Source organism: Bubalus kerabau, chromosome 1 (genome assembly GCF_029407905.1).
Source record: "Bubalus kerabau isolate K-KA32 ecotype Philippines breed swamp buffalo chromosome 1, PCC_UOA_SB_1v2, whole genome shotgun sequence".
Classification (NCBI taxonomy): domain Eukaryota; kingdom Metazoa; phylum Chordata; class Mammalia; order Artiodactyla; family Bovidae; genus Bubalus; species Bubalus kerabau.
Genome location: NC_073624.1, coordinates 109883114 through 109898346, shown reverse-complemented (window position 1 = coordinate 109898346; position 15233 = coordinate 109883114). Strand labels below are relative to the sequence as shown.

Sequence of the window (15233 nt, the reverse complement as noted above, 5' to 3'; positions counted from 1 at the left end):
AAGGTATTTTTGAACAGCTAGCCTTAGGTTACTGCTGACATCACTACTTTGCTGCTCCTCACATCTCTTTCTGTAGTCAATGGAAGAAACCAAATTGTCCACCCAAAAAAGATCTGAAAGTAGAGTTGTTTTGTTCTATAATGGAGTCTAGTAACCATAACTTTGCTTCCTATTCTGATCACTTGAAAATCTGGCATGGGTGTTTGCTTATTCCGTTTGTCTTTAGACAGAGGTAAGGGAAGGAGAGATGATGACGCCCGTTCTTGCTTAGTAAGCCCAGAGTGTTCTACTTATTGTGTTCTACTTATTGAAGTAGAACACAATAAGTAGTGTTCTACTTATTGAAGATTCCAGTTCTCTTTAATTCTCTTCCGAATGACTAATAATTATTATGTCTATGTTTGTGCCAGAGTGTTGTCTGGGAATTTCTGAATGGTTGTAATCACCACATATTGAGAAAATTTGAAAAATTGATGGATGTTTTCCCAGGTGAAAATTTTCTTTCAAAGACTCTAATTACTCTACCTGTTTCCCAATCAAAAAATGAATATTATTTTGTATCAGTGAACATTTTGAGAATATAGACAAAGTCCACCTGAGGATTGTATAGATAAAGGGCTACATTTTTAACCTTGAGAATAAGTAAATGAGCACTTGTTCATTTACACATTGAATTTACTCTTCGTATCTAGCAGAAGATAAGTGTAATTATAGAATGGGAACACATTTCCATGCCAAGACATTAAGCATTAAAATTATGCTTATTAATGAAAACCTACCTATAAAGGTATGTGTGTGTTTTGTTTATATACATATAAAATCTTTATTTTCTTATTGGTGTCTTTTGTATCTTTGTAGGAAAACTCCCACATGCATTAAAGAGCTGTCTATTCTCTTTGAGAGAAGACTGCTGTATCGTGGCCTCCCCACTGAGTGAAGTCTCATTATAATTTGTCTCTTTATGTTTCCAAAATGCTGGCTTACATGCTTACCTCATTAATGAGACTGGAACGCATCTCATAATGGCTGGTTTGTGGCACTAAAGCCACACCGAGTTAAAAGAATGTTGCCCTTTAATCCATTGGCACAGGAAATGCATTTGCAGCACAGTTGCCCACTTGAGAGATCGATAGAAAGAGTTCCTTTTCCCAGTTCTGTTAATTTTGAGCACTTTTATTTTCTTTTTGATTTCTCCCCCCTGTTGTGTGTCATCTTAAAATATAGGGAAAGTAGTTTAGTAAGAACCCAAAGTGTTTCGATAGTCAGAGAGGTGTCTTCTTTGGTTTAAAGCATTTTCTGTTTCTTAGGTCACGAGGCTATTTTCTTCACATATTTTCTTCATAAAGGCTGGATTGTTTCATGGCTAACCTGATTTGACCATAGCGCACTGCCTGGTGGGAAGCGTTAAACCTCTTATTTTAAGCTAAACAAGATTACTCTGAAGGCTGGCATTAAGGGGGTAGCTTTTAGTGTAATGGTTTGGGGCCTGTGGCACACCCGTGCACTTTCAGTAATTGAACTCTTCGGGTACTTCAGTTTCTAATAGTTAGCTCTGGAAGTAGCTCGCTGTGGGCGCACAAGGAATTTCTAACTGCTTAATTTCCCCATGTTAGCTTAATGAGGAAGAATGGGTCACCATGCCAACCAAAACACCCTAGCCATGGGTTTAGAAGCGTCCTTCCCAGGATATTTGCTTCTCTTTTGGAGGTTTCTAGTAAAACAAAAGCTGTGGAATGCCAGACAAAACACAAAACAGGATTTGAAATCAGTATATCATCTCTCATACAGTCCATATAATCAGCTGTGAATATTTAACCTGAATTCAGTGGTCATTTGCTTCATTCTTTTATACTGTCCTTTTAATTTTGAAGACATGTAAAATGTTAACAGACATTTATGTTGATGTGAATTTTTCAGTTAATATTTCTTGGCTCCTAGATATTGACCCATCAGAGGCCATCTATTTAATTTCATTTGGTTTCTAGCAACTCTTACTCTAGTGACAACCATTCTTTAGAATAGACTTTATTTTTTAGGACAGTTTTATGTTTACAGAAAAATTGAGTAGAACAGAATTCTCATATAGTCAAATATAGTTTTGCCTGTTATTGACAGCTTACACTAGTATAGTATATGTGTTACAGTTAATTAACCAATGCTGATACATGCTATAAAGTTCATAGTTTATTCAGATTTCCTTCATTTTTTCTTTATGCCCTCTTTTTTCTGTTTCAGGATGCCATTTAAGATAGCTCATTACATTTATTTGTCATGTCTTCATCAGCTCCTCTTGGTTTTGACAGTTTTGCAAAAATTTACTTTTGAGAAACAACAATTTTAAGGATTCCTAGTCAGGTAGTTGGTAAAATGTTCTCCATTGGAATTGGCTTGATGTTGTTCACATGATTAGACTGGTTTTGAAAGGAAGCACACAGATAAAGTGACATTTTCATCACAGAATATCGGAAATGAAGGGTATATTCTATCAACGTGATTTATTACTGTTCAGGTTGACCTTGATCATTTGGCTGAGATAGTGTATGACACCCCACTCCAGCACTCTTGCCTGGAAAATCCCATGAGTGGAGGAGCCTGGTAGGCTGCAGGCCATAGGGTCGCTAAGAGTCGGACACGACTGAGGGACTTCACTTTCACTTTTCACTTTCATGCACTGGAGAAGGAAATGGCAACCCACTCCAGTGTTCTTGCCTGGAGAATCCCAGGGACAGGGGAGCCTGGTGGGCTGCCGTCTATGGGGTCGCACAGAGTCGGACACGACTGAAGTGACTTAGCAGTGTTTTTCAAGTTTCTCTTGTACAGTTATATTCCCTCTTGTTCCCATTTTCTCATATCATTTTATTATATCATTTGTCAGTATAGACTCATGGATATTTTATACTTTAGATTATAACCTAATACTACTTTTCTTCTTTTATTGCTCAGATTGTCTGACTTTGGCCAGGGGAGCTCTTTAAGCATGCTCCTGTGTGCCTTTGACCCTTTGCTGTATCCTGGTGTGTGTGTGTGTGTGTGTGTGTGTGTGTGTGTGTATGTTTGTTGAGCACTTTCTTGGTTTCTAGCACTAGAAGATTCTCCAGGCTCACCTTCTTCTATATTTCCTGGCCCAGGCCTAAAATCAGTACACTGCTTCAGAGAACCTTGGTTCTGCTTATTGGAAAATGGTATTTGAAATCAAGATGTGAACACTAGCTAACACCTTTTAAGGAATAACTAAAACAAAATTTTAAGTAAAATTAAGGAGTTTTCAACTATACTTAAATGAAAGAACAATAGATGGTCATCTTAGATTTTTTTCTCTTTACATCACATTTAAAAATAACTTTTAATCTCCATTTTCTCCAATGTTAGCTAGTATCACATGAAGACATATCACATGAAAAGAAAATTTCAAATAAGCTAATAGTTGTGATTGAAATTTAAAAAATCCTGTTGGTTTTGGTTGCTTTTTATTACCAAATTAATCCAAATATATTTGATTTTAAACTTTGGATAAATATCATGTGTTATTCAGTGTATCACATACATGAATATGCTTTGAAACTCTTTGGATTTTTATATGGCCAAACTCTTCCCTTCATAAAAATCTTGTTCGATACGTTATAATCTTGTCTAAAAAGTCTGTACATTTTCATCAGTGAATTTTAATCTTTATCTGATTTTATGAAGCTTCTCAATATTTGCCTGGATATAAGGAATACTTTCTAATACATGGCCAAGCTTAACAGAAAGTATTATGGTATACTATAGAGTCAGCTTGAATAAATGAAAAAATTCCTTATAATATAAAGTGTTAAGTATCTTGCTAACATATGTTTGTTTGTTTTTTAATGTACTAACATTTTTTTAATGCTCTCAGTTTTTAAATTCTTTCCTCACAAAGACTGGATGAACCTACCCATTGAACCTCTTTATAATTTTGAAATATCAAATATTAAAATTGTTTTATCTTGTCTGTTAGTTGGTGTAGAAAAAAGTTTCTGATGTTGTATATAGGGTAATTATTAATAAGGAAAACAGTTTTTTGTTTGAAGGGAAATAGAACTACCCTGACAACTTGATTATGGCAAAACTGATTAATCTCAGAATATGTTCTAGAGAAAAAATTCCAATTATACTTTTAGCCAAACATTCCTTCTTGTCATGTATTCAGAAAAATCTGTTTTTATATTAATGTTTTGGGGTGAGTCTCCAGTGAGAACTATTTCAGAAAGGAGAACAGTGAGGAGAAATCCTGTATTGTTGATATAACAAAAGCTTATGACTTCAGTGATGAATGATGGATTCAAAATAGAGGATGCTCAACTTTTGTTATGTCTGTATAGTCCTTTCTCTCAGTTATTCTTATAACTTTCAGATACTGATTTTTATCTACTTTATTATTACCATGCTAGTATCATATTCAAGGGCTTAATTTGGAATTAAATGAGCCTTACGCTTAAGTAATTTATTTTCATTAGTTTGCCAAAAAGTGAGTCTCATGATGGTTTTAATACTCTAAGGCGGAATGTTTACATTTTTCTTTCATTGAGTCTGAAACAATTCTTTTCAGTTTCCTTTTTGTCTCACAAAACGTGAGAGCAGAAGGCAGTATTGGAGTGCCATCATGAATGGTAGTTTTCTGTGAACAATATAGAGGAGAGCTGTTGTAATTGATTTTTGCTTTTCTCTTATATTATTTCATTAGTCAAAGACTCCCATAGAGGGGGGAAAAATCACTGTATGGCTTCTATAAAGACATCACCATTAATTTATGTGGCAGGGTCTTCTCATCAGCTTTGCCTTCATACTTCAGGTGATATGTGGAAAAGACTTTGATATTTTATGATAAATTTCTCATTATTTGGTTAAGCTCTAGCTACATCCTTTTATTCCATTAGTATCCAAAGATGAGAGATAAATTGTCAGCTATGAATTTTATATTCTTACCTGATTTCCATTCTGTGATTTCCTATTTGACAGTTCCAGAAAAATCTCTAAAATTTTGTGATTAGAAACACATAATTCTTTACAATGAAATGGAGATTAGATCTGGTTTCTGTTTTTATGTTAAAGGAGAATTTAAAAAAAAGAACATATTTGAATTTGTAGAGAAATTAGGCTTTCATGAAGCAGATTTATATCATTCTGTAAGTAGATAGTGAATTAAACCATGAAGGAACCCTTTCCATTCAATAATTGACATAAAATATGTTTGCTGATAATTTTCTTAGGGATCTAGTCATTTTCCCATTCTTAATTCCACTTTTGGAATGAAATTGTAGTCAGAACAGTGTTCCTCCAGAACATATGTCATTGCTTTTTTGTGTACTCTTCATGGAGAGGGATTGAGACAGGCAAAAAGTGGTATGATATAAAGGTGACAAGGCCAACTTTCTGTATATGATGATAACCAAGCTATTTTTAAATAGCCTTGGAGTTGTGCAGTATTGTTTAATTTATAGCCCTTCATAAGGGATTAGGAATGAGGATTTAGCATAACAAGATTCAAAATGTGTGAGATGATAGGTCTAAATAGACTTTTGGTTTGAGGGTCAGAGTTAGTTTAAGAATAATTTATTTGAATACCTACAAATGTCAGAGTGTATATTAACTTCTGGGAATTCAAAGATGTGTCAGTTATTTTACCCCAGATATAAAAGAGTAGCATAACAGTATCATAATTTTGTATGCCAGCTAGGGTGTATTGTGAAATTAAGAGATTTTCTAGGAAAATTAGGGTAAAGATTACAAAATAATTATAGATAGATTAAATAGGGACATGGAAAAGATCTTTTAATTAAGGAAACTAAAATAGCTACCATAATTATTAAATATAGAAAATTATAGTACTAACACATCACATACTTAAGTGCCTGTAACCAGAATTTAGATTTGTTAACATTATTTGTATATTTCAAAGCAGAAAAATTCTCTTTTAAACTCAAGAAATATAAGTTTAGGCATAACAGATCTTTGGACCTTTTGTTTTTTGTAATAAATTTTGAGGGGCTATGAATAAATAGCAACTATGCAGAAATTTAAGCTACCTTTTTTTCTTACCCATCAGTCCATCTCCCTGCCGTATCCTGTCCCAGATATTTCATCATCTTATGTTTGGTTTAATTGTTTCTAGACTTGGAAAAAATAAACAAACCAACAAAAAACCTTTATAAACGTATGTATGCATTTGTGAAAAAACAGTATTATTTCCTGAATGGCTAATATGATTTTATAATATGCATATTTTACACAATGATTTTTCACTAGCTATGTTAGTATAAAATGATTTGTTTGCCTTAATTGCTATACAGTATTTTTCATGTTGATATATATTTATATAAATATGTGTAGCTGTATACTATATATAGAGATTATATATATGCTTTTCCCTTTAATTACATTATAGATTAGATCATATCATTACCATAATTTATTTTCATATAGATATAATGAAGTTTTTAGTTCTTTCCTTATTTTTGCTTTTATTAACAATGCTTCATTAGATGACATTGTATTCAGATCTAAGAGGTTTTATTAAAGAGTATGTAACTAAATTCAGATGACCAAATGATAGGGGATACAAATTATTAATTTCCCTAAACACGTCCAAATTTCCCACCCAGTTTGCACAATTTATGTTTTTTCCCCAGTGTGTGGTAGTTCTCATTTCAGCACAATTTCAGGGACTTTTATATCCAGTTCTTTTTTTTTTTTTTTTTTGCTTAAGTTTATTTGAAGTATGTTCTTTCCACTTCAGCTTTCACTGATTATTGGGATTGAGCATCTTTTCACATATTTACTGTTCTCTTTTCTCTGAATTTCATGTCTGTAGTTTCATACCTGTATTTACTATTGGATTATTTGCTTTTTTGTGGTACATGTTTAGAAGACTTTTTTTTTTTTTCTGAGAACAAACTCTTTGTCTTCTGTATGTTGCAACAAGACTTGAATATTTCAACCCCGAATTCTACTTATTCCAAAGATCTCAATTTCTTTGTAGCCTGACCTTCATGGCACTCATTTATTACACTAGGAATTCAATTTGTCCCAGAGCCTGAAAGGAAGCATTATTTACATTTAATTATGGTTCCTTCATTTAGCATGTGAGGAAAATATGCCTTAGACTTTGTGAAATGAAAGCTAGAGTCCAACAGTATTTTCAGTGGTAATAATAAGTATTAGACTTGAGCAAATATTCAATGATTCTCAACCTTGCCTATGTTATAATCTCCTGTGGAGATTTTATACTAGAGCATCAGTATTTTAAAAGCTCACAGTTGATATTGATCATCCTTTAGGTTTGAAAACTATCATTGAAGTCACTATGATCCTTTTCCTCCCAAATTATTTTTCTAGACAAAGTAGAATATGTGAGGCTCCAAGAATACATGGGTTCTCACTTCTTGCAGGTGTATATCCAGCACTAAAAGAAGAGTGTCTGCCACGTAAAGAAGCCTTTGTCTTGAATGAACCGATTAGACTTTTTTTGTTAAATTGCAATCATTTTACAGTGCTCTCAGATTTCCCAGAATTTAGAATCTCATCTTCTGTATGTGGTGGTTTACCAGTTTTGACTTTCAAGTCTAAGGTGGCAGCTCATCAGAATTCTCATGCCTTATCTTGGGAACACCTGTGTTGAATCATTTTGCTGCTCCACTTGGAGAACAAAACAGTGCAGAGGTGCTGAGGCTAATCACATGGTCACTTGGCTCCTAGTTGTAGCTCAATCAAAACTGTTAATTTAACTTAATCCATAAATCAGAGTTTAGCCACCAAAATCAAGAAATAGAAGCTTTCCATCTCCACAGGATTAGTGAATCTGAGGTTAGAAGAGAGACTTGGTTTTTATCAGAGTCCCATTCTTATAGATAATAATTTAAACAAAATTCTATGAGAAGGCATTAAAGAGACTTGAAGTCACAATTTCAATCTTTGGCTACCACTTTTTAAAGTATGAACCTACCTCAAGGCTTTAGAAATTCTTCTACTTTTAAAATTGTAGCCTTAATTCTCTTTAACGTATTAGCTCAGTTTTCCTTCCATAGTGTCATTTATTTAGCCCACGTAGATTTTGCAATTATGGGAGAATGAACATATGGAATGTCTCACTTCAGAACCTTTGGGTCTCTTGATCCTGGTTATTATGTCAGTTGTTTAGATTAGAGACTGTACACGAAAATGTTTTAAAATGTAAAATATGTTAATGCACATTTTATTTTTCAGGCTTTTTCATTTTTCTCATTTTCTCAGCACTTAGCCTTAGAGGTTCCCAGGTAGTTCAGAGGTAAAGAATCTGCTTGCCAATGTAGGAGACACAGGAGATGCGAGTTCGATCCCTGGATAGGGAAGGTCCCATGGAGAAGAAAATGGCAACCCTCTCCAGTATTCTTGCAGGGATAGTCCCATGGACAGAGAAGCTTGGCGGGCTACAGTACATGGGGTTGCAAAGAGTCGGATGAGACTGAGCATGCATGCAGCCTTCTTATATAATATTTATCATTGAATTGTCTTCATTACTCACATCTTTATTTTGTAGTTGAGTGTATTGATATTTTCTTCCATCATAATTAAGATTAGAATCATTTAATCATATCTTAATTCGTAATGTTTATAATACTTTATTAAAATTTAGCATAATGATACTTTTTTAAAAAATTAATAAGATAGTTTTGCCTTATGGCATTTCTATAAGAATCAAAATTATATAATCATTAAAGCTAACTTATGATTATATAATCATAATTATGTAATCATTAAGACTAATTTATGCTGAAGTTGAAGCTCCATTACTTTGGTCATGTGATGCGAAGGTCTGACTCATTTGAAAAGACCCTGATGCTGGGAAATATTAAAGACAGGAGGAGAAGGGGACGATGAAGGATGAGATGGTTAGAGGCATCGCTGACTCAATGGACACGAGTTTGAGCAAGCTCCGGGAGTTGGTGATGGACAGGGAAATGTGGCGTGCTGCGGTCCATGGGCTCAAAAAGAGTAGGACATGAATGAGGACTGAACTGAACTGAAGACCAACTTATTCTGGAGTTTCATAACCAGCAAAGAAACCTGGGTACTTACATTTCTCTCCCCATGTAATTCTCTTACTCCCTTACTTTTCTTGCCTGACTATAGCTGTTTTTGTAATGCCTTCTTCCTCCCCTTCATCTTCTCTGCTTACCCCCACCAGAAGATACTGTAGTAGAATGGCCCTAGTTATACTCAGAGGACTTGGTTAATACTCAGTTACAAAATGGACTTTTGGTACAAATTCAAAGTTGGATTGTTTTCCCAGATCTGTCTTCTTTATGATAAATTGGTACCTTGCCTCATTTGTCTTTGCCAAATAATATGTATTCTCCTTTGTGTAATCTAAGAATACTCAATTATGTGATTGATCTAACAAATTATTACAACTTTTATGGTTTTGTGAGTTTTCTCCCTTAAAATCAAGAAATTTTAGAACTTTTACTGGATGGAATTTTAGAGGAGCAAAGGAATGGTTTGTAGAAGTTATCCTTAGATAAAAGTGTGTCTTCAAACATCGGCTTTTGCTAGGACAGACCTGAAATGGAAAGATTGGTGGCTAATGAACACATTTCTCCTCCATCATTCAAAATTGTATTTAGCATTACATGAATTAATTTTGAGCAGGAATCTGCCACAACTGTTTTAAAACTTGTTAAACAGTTAATTTTAGGCAGTTAATTCTGTGAATTTAGCACTAATGTGTGTGTATGTTAGTCACTCAGTCATGTCTGACTCTTTGCAACACTGTAGACTGGAGAAGGCAATGGCACCCCACTCCAGTACTCTTGTCTGGAAAATCCCATGGATGGAGGAGCCTGGTAGGCTGCAGTCCATGGGGTCGCTAAGAGTCGGACACGACTGAGTGACTTCACTTTCACTTTTCACTTTCATGCATTGGAGGAGGAAATGGCAACCCACTCCAGTGTTCTTGCCTGGAGAATCCCAGGGACGGCGGGGCCTGGTGGGCTGCCGTCTATGGGGTCGCACAGAGTCGGACACGACTGAAGTGACTTAGCAGTAGCAGCAGCAGACTGTAGTCCACCAGACTCCTCTACCCATGGGATTTCCCAGACTAGAATACTGGAGTGGGTTGCCATTTTTTTCTCCATGGGAGCTTCCCCACCCAGGGATTGAACCTGAGTCTCCTGCATTGTAGACAGATTCTTTACTGACTGAGCCACCAGGGAATGATCTGACATTAATGAAAAATTTCTATTTTGGGGAGTTTGAGTTTGAGGTACCTAACGTATTTATGACTGCCCAGTAGGCAGTTGGGTAAATGACTATGAAGATGAAGAAAAGTTAAGATGATGTCATTAGTATTTAATAACAATTGGTAATATCATGATCCTTGCTGACATAGGTTCAGAGTAGAGATGGAGCAGATGTCCCAGATGAGTTCTGTGGCTTCTAGCAAGTAGAGCTGGGGTGAATGATAGTCAGAGGAGGAGAGTTCAGTGATGGTTGCATCATATGATAAGACACTATTTTCATTTGAACTTGTACATGCTCAAAATACATTGCTTTGTGGACTAGGATTTTTTCTTTTTTGGGGAGGAATGTAATTGACATTTAACACTGAATTAGTTTTAAGTATACTACATGATGATCTGATATATGTATATATTGCAAAATGAATACCACAGTAAATTTAGCTAACATCCATCACCACAAACACACAAATTTCTGTTTTTTTCTTGTGATAACAACATTTAAGATGTATTCTCTTAGCAACTTTCAAATATGCAATACAATGTTTTTAACTACCATCCCCATGCTATATATTACATTTCCAGAACTTATTTATCTTGTAGCTGGACATTTTTTTTTTTTTTTTTTTTTTTTTACCTTTTGACTATCTTTATCCCTTCACCCATTTTGGCTGTCCTCCCAACCCCTGCATCTGGCAATCCCAATCTGTTTTTATCTACAAGTTCAGGTTTTTTTTTTTTTTTTTTTTAATATTCCGCCTACTAGTGAGGTCATACAGTATCTGTTCTTCTCTGTGTGACTTATTTCACTTAGCATAATGCCTGCAGGGTCTCTGGTTGCTGTTGACAGAACTTATAGTTTAATAGTTGAGTAATACTCCGTTGTACATATATAGCACATTTGCTTTATCTAGTCACTTGTTGATGGACACTTAAGTTGTTTCTCTGTCTTGGCTGTTGTAAATAATGTTGCAGTAAATAGTGATTATGGGTGTGTAGGCATCTTTTCTAGGTAGAGATTTCATTTTCTTTGGACAGATGTCCAGAAGTGGAATTACTGCATCGTATGGTAGTTCTATTTTTAATGTTTTGAGAGGCCTCTGCACTGTTTTCTGTAGTGGCTGCGCCACTTGGGATTCCCATCAGAAGTGCAGAAGTGTTCCTTTTTCTTCACTTTGTCACCAATACTTGCTGTTTCTTGTCTTGTTGATAAGTCATTCTCACAGTTGTGAAGTGATACCTCATTGTGATTTTGATTTGCATTTCCCTGAGGATAAGTGACATTGAGCACCTTCTCCTATACCTTTTGGTCATCTGTATATCTTCCCTGGAAAGATGTCTATTCAGATCTTCTGCCCATTTTTAAAAGATTGTTGTTTTTTTCTCTTAAGTTATGTGAGTTCTTTATATATTTTGTATATTAACCCCTTACCGGATACATGACTTGCGAATATTATCTCAAATTTTTAGTGGTTTGACTTTTTATTTTGTTTGATGGTTTCCTTTGCTGTACAGAAGCTTTTTAATTTGATGTGGTCCCACTTGTTTATTTTTGCTTTTGTTACCTTTTATAGGTTTTTTAAGCAAAATATTTGGCATATTCTTTGTATGGTTCCAGGCACCTTTCCGAATGTCTTTGAGGAAGACAGTTTTATATAGTGCCAGAGTGTGTGTGCTCATTCTGTGTGATCTCAGTGAGAGATCACATTAGCAGTGAATCATTAAAGTTGGGAAATGGTGTCGGCTCTTCTCCCTTTCCCACTGCCTCTTCGGAACTTAAATTGAGGTCACTAAATTCTTATTTTGGTTGAAAGAGTTTGCCAGAAATTTCTTATTAACAGTGATGCCCTTTGGCCTCCCTCCCTCAGTTCTGTCTTTTTATTAAAGCCATTTTACTTTTAAAAAGTTACCATTGACATGGAAATTTAGGATTCATGAGGAGTCTTATTAGATGTTTATTATCACTGATGTCACTGAGAGCCCAGTTTATAAATTCTGCGAAGAGATCAAGATAGTTAAACAGGGACTGGCATAGACATACCACAGTTCCCCTTGTTATATGAAAGTATTTGTTCCTGTGAAAACTTTTGTAAGCTGAAATGCTGCTGCTGCTGCTGCTAAGTTGCTTCAGTCGTGTCCAACTCTGTGCTATATTACCTTAGGAAACATCTTGGTAGCAGATGTACAAAATAAATGGAGATGAAGTGCAAACAGTTTAAAGCCGTGGCAGCTTGATGCTGAGTGTAGTTCCTGGGGAAAACGCTTGGTGATTCCACTCTCACTGTTTGGGGTATGCACTGCCTCTCTAGATGGCTCCCTGCAAAAACAAATGCAGAACCTCTTTTCACTTTTCACCTTTTTTTTTAAAAGTGAAAATCCTCTTTGCATTTGTGTTGTTGTTGCTAATGAGAGTAGGTACTAATTTAGGTCTTTTGTAAAAGCAAAGTGGCATTAAGTGAACATTTGAAAATCAGGGTATACCTGTACCTAAATTCTCTTTTTCCTTTGAGCCATGCAGAATCCTGTCAACTTCATGTTTTTTGGCATGCCTGCTCTTTGTTTTCCCCAGAATCTAAACTATAAAATGAAAGAAGACATTTATTAGATGTCTACTATATTCCATATACAGTGCTGAGTATATTGTGGTCTCATTTTGACCTAATACCAGTTTGGGGAGGGAAATATTTTCAACCCATTTTATAGAGGTCAAGAAATTGACGCTCTGGTTACTGATATTTAGCAAGAAACAAGAGGAAAAGATACTCGTGAAAAACTGTATACAGAATTGGATTCTATAGTCAATTTTTTAAAGCTTACAGGAGCCATAAGCATGTTTAAAGGAGATAGAAACAAAGTCATGTATTTGAAACCTAATACTCTGTTTTTAGTTGTCCATTTAAAGATACTTTTCATTTTTAAATGATCTGTTCCTGTGTCGTATTGATGATGATCTTAATTTTTTCCCCCCTCTCTTTTGGTTTCAGAGGAAGAACTTGTCTCTTTTTCTCAGCATTAGTTTGTTAACTTTCTGGGGAACTTCCCTTTTGGGTGCCCGTTTATACTGGATGGGAAACAAACCACCAAGCTTTTCCAACTCTGACAACCCAGCTGCTGATTCGGACAGCCTCCTGGCTCGCACGCTCACCTTCTTCTACTTGCCAACCAAGAACCTTTGGCTGTTGCTATGCCCAGATACCCTCAGTTTTGATTGGTCCATGGACGCCGTGCCTCTGCTCAAAACAATTTCTGATTGGAGAAACTTACACACTGTGGCCTTCTATACTGGACTCCTCCTCCTTGCCTACTTTGGTTTGAAGAGCCCAAGCATAGAAAGAGAATGCAACGGGAAATTTGTAACAAATGGCAAGCAGAATGCAAATGGACATAGCTGCCATTCAGAGGTGGAGTACGGGAACTCAGAGATTAAACCCAGCTTTGCATCCAAAGTAGAAAATGGCATTAGAAACAATGCATCGCAGAGAACACAGCTTCCTTCTACGGAGAACATAGTTGTTCTGTCTTTATCTTTATTAATAATACCCTTTGTTCCTGCCACGAACCTGTTTTTCTATGTCGGCTTTGTAATTGCAGAGCGAGTATTGTATATTCCTAGTATGGGCTTTTGCCTCCTCATTACAGTGGGTGCCAGAGCCCTTTATGTCAAAGTCCAAAAGAGGTTTCTCAAGAGCTTGATTTTTTATGCTACAGCTGCATTAATTGTTTTCTATGGACTCAAGACGGCAATCAGGAACGGAGACTGGCAGAATGAGGAAATGCTGTATAGGTCAGGGATAAAAGTAAACCCAGCTAAAGGTAATATTTTATTTTATGCTTTTACCTGGATGGTTTACCCTTTCTGCCTTTTTATATCTTTCCTTCTTGCTTTTTAACAGTGTGAAGAAAGAAGAGGTTCTTGTAATACTTACTTGAACATTTTCTTTTTTTTTTTTTTTCTTTGAGAGATGATCAATGTGACCATTTTAGAGACTACCGTTGTTCCATATTTGGAATAGGGAAGTGTTTTCCTAAGTTCCTGACTATACTTGTCCAGAGGAGTTAGAGCTCCTATTGTGTAAAAATATTGACTGTCGTCAGAATTTAGAAAAATGCTTGATTTCCACATTTTAAAATAATGATATGGACATCATCTCTTTTCATCATGTAGTAAAAGTCAGATTATCTCACTTAAATACAGTTTAGCTCTTCTGTTTTCCAAGCATCGCCTAAGGAAATACCACAAGGCTTACACTGACATCTTTGAAAGATTTGGAGATAAGGCTACCTCTGAATCTTCGCATCGTGTCTGGAGGTGTCAGTGTGTGCGTGTGCAAGCGTTGAGTCATCCTTAGTTTTGCAGAGGCTAAATTATCTGGATGTTGCCAAGCGGTTTGCACATTCTCATTTGGAAGTAAGTCCTTAAGTCACTTAAGGAAGTATACTTTTTACTGTACAATGAGAAGGCTGAGCATAATTTTCATGATTGCTTTTGATTTAGAAAATTATTTAGCAAATCTCAAAATCTATTGCTAGAGTAGAAAGTAGCCTTTAAAGTGTAAGTGAATAGTCAAAAGCTGTTAATTCAGTGATTTATCTGGTTTAGACAAGGAAATGATGACAGAACCTAGAGAGCAGTTGAATGAAAATAAGTGTACATTTTAAGTACAAAAATATAGCATAGTAAATAGTGCCAGAGTCTTGTTCTTCATAAGCTATTTTTTGTGTGTGTTTATCCTTTAAATTATGGCAGCTTGCATAGTGTTTGAACTAGGCTTTTTCTACTTTTTCCAGCACATTTCTGTACCAGTATTCAAATACTGAATGTGTGAGACTGTTCCTAATGAATGGAATGGCCTGCTGATACATATCAGGATAATTTATCCAAATATCTAGATGTCCCACAAACAACTCTGGCATTCCTATCTGATTACCAATTTAGAGTTCTTGAACAACTACTCATTTCTTTAAGACAAGGGACTAATTGTTGGTACTTAAAATGTT

General features: G+C 35.4%; 1 protein-coding gene across 15 annotated transcripts in view; it reads left to right on the top strand.

Annotated features, from left to right (window-relative positions):
* TMTC2 (transmembrane O-mannosyltransferase targeting cadherins 2) overlaps nucleotides 1-15233 on the top strand; it is a 420522-nt gene that overhangs the window by 197521 nt on the left and 207768 nt on the right. For all 15 annotated transcript variants that reach the window (XM_055586702.1, XM_055586726.1, XM_055586696.1 and 12 more), the window contains exon 3: nucleotides 13220-14048. In XM_055586702.1, coding sequence (XP_055442677.1) covers nucleotides 13220-14048 — 829 coding nt within the window. The remainder of the gene's footprint in view (nucleotides 1-13219; nucleotides 14049-15233) is intronic.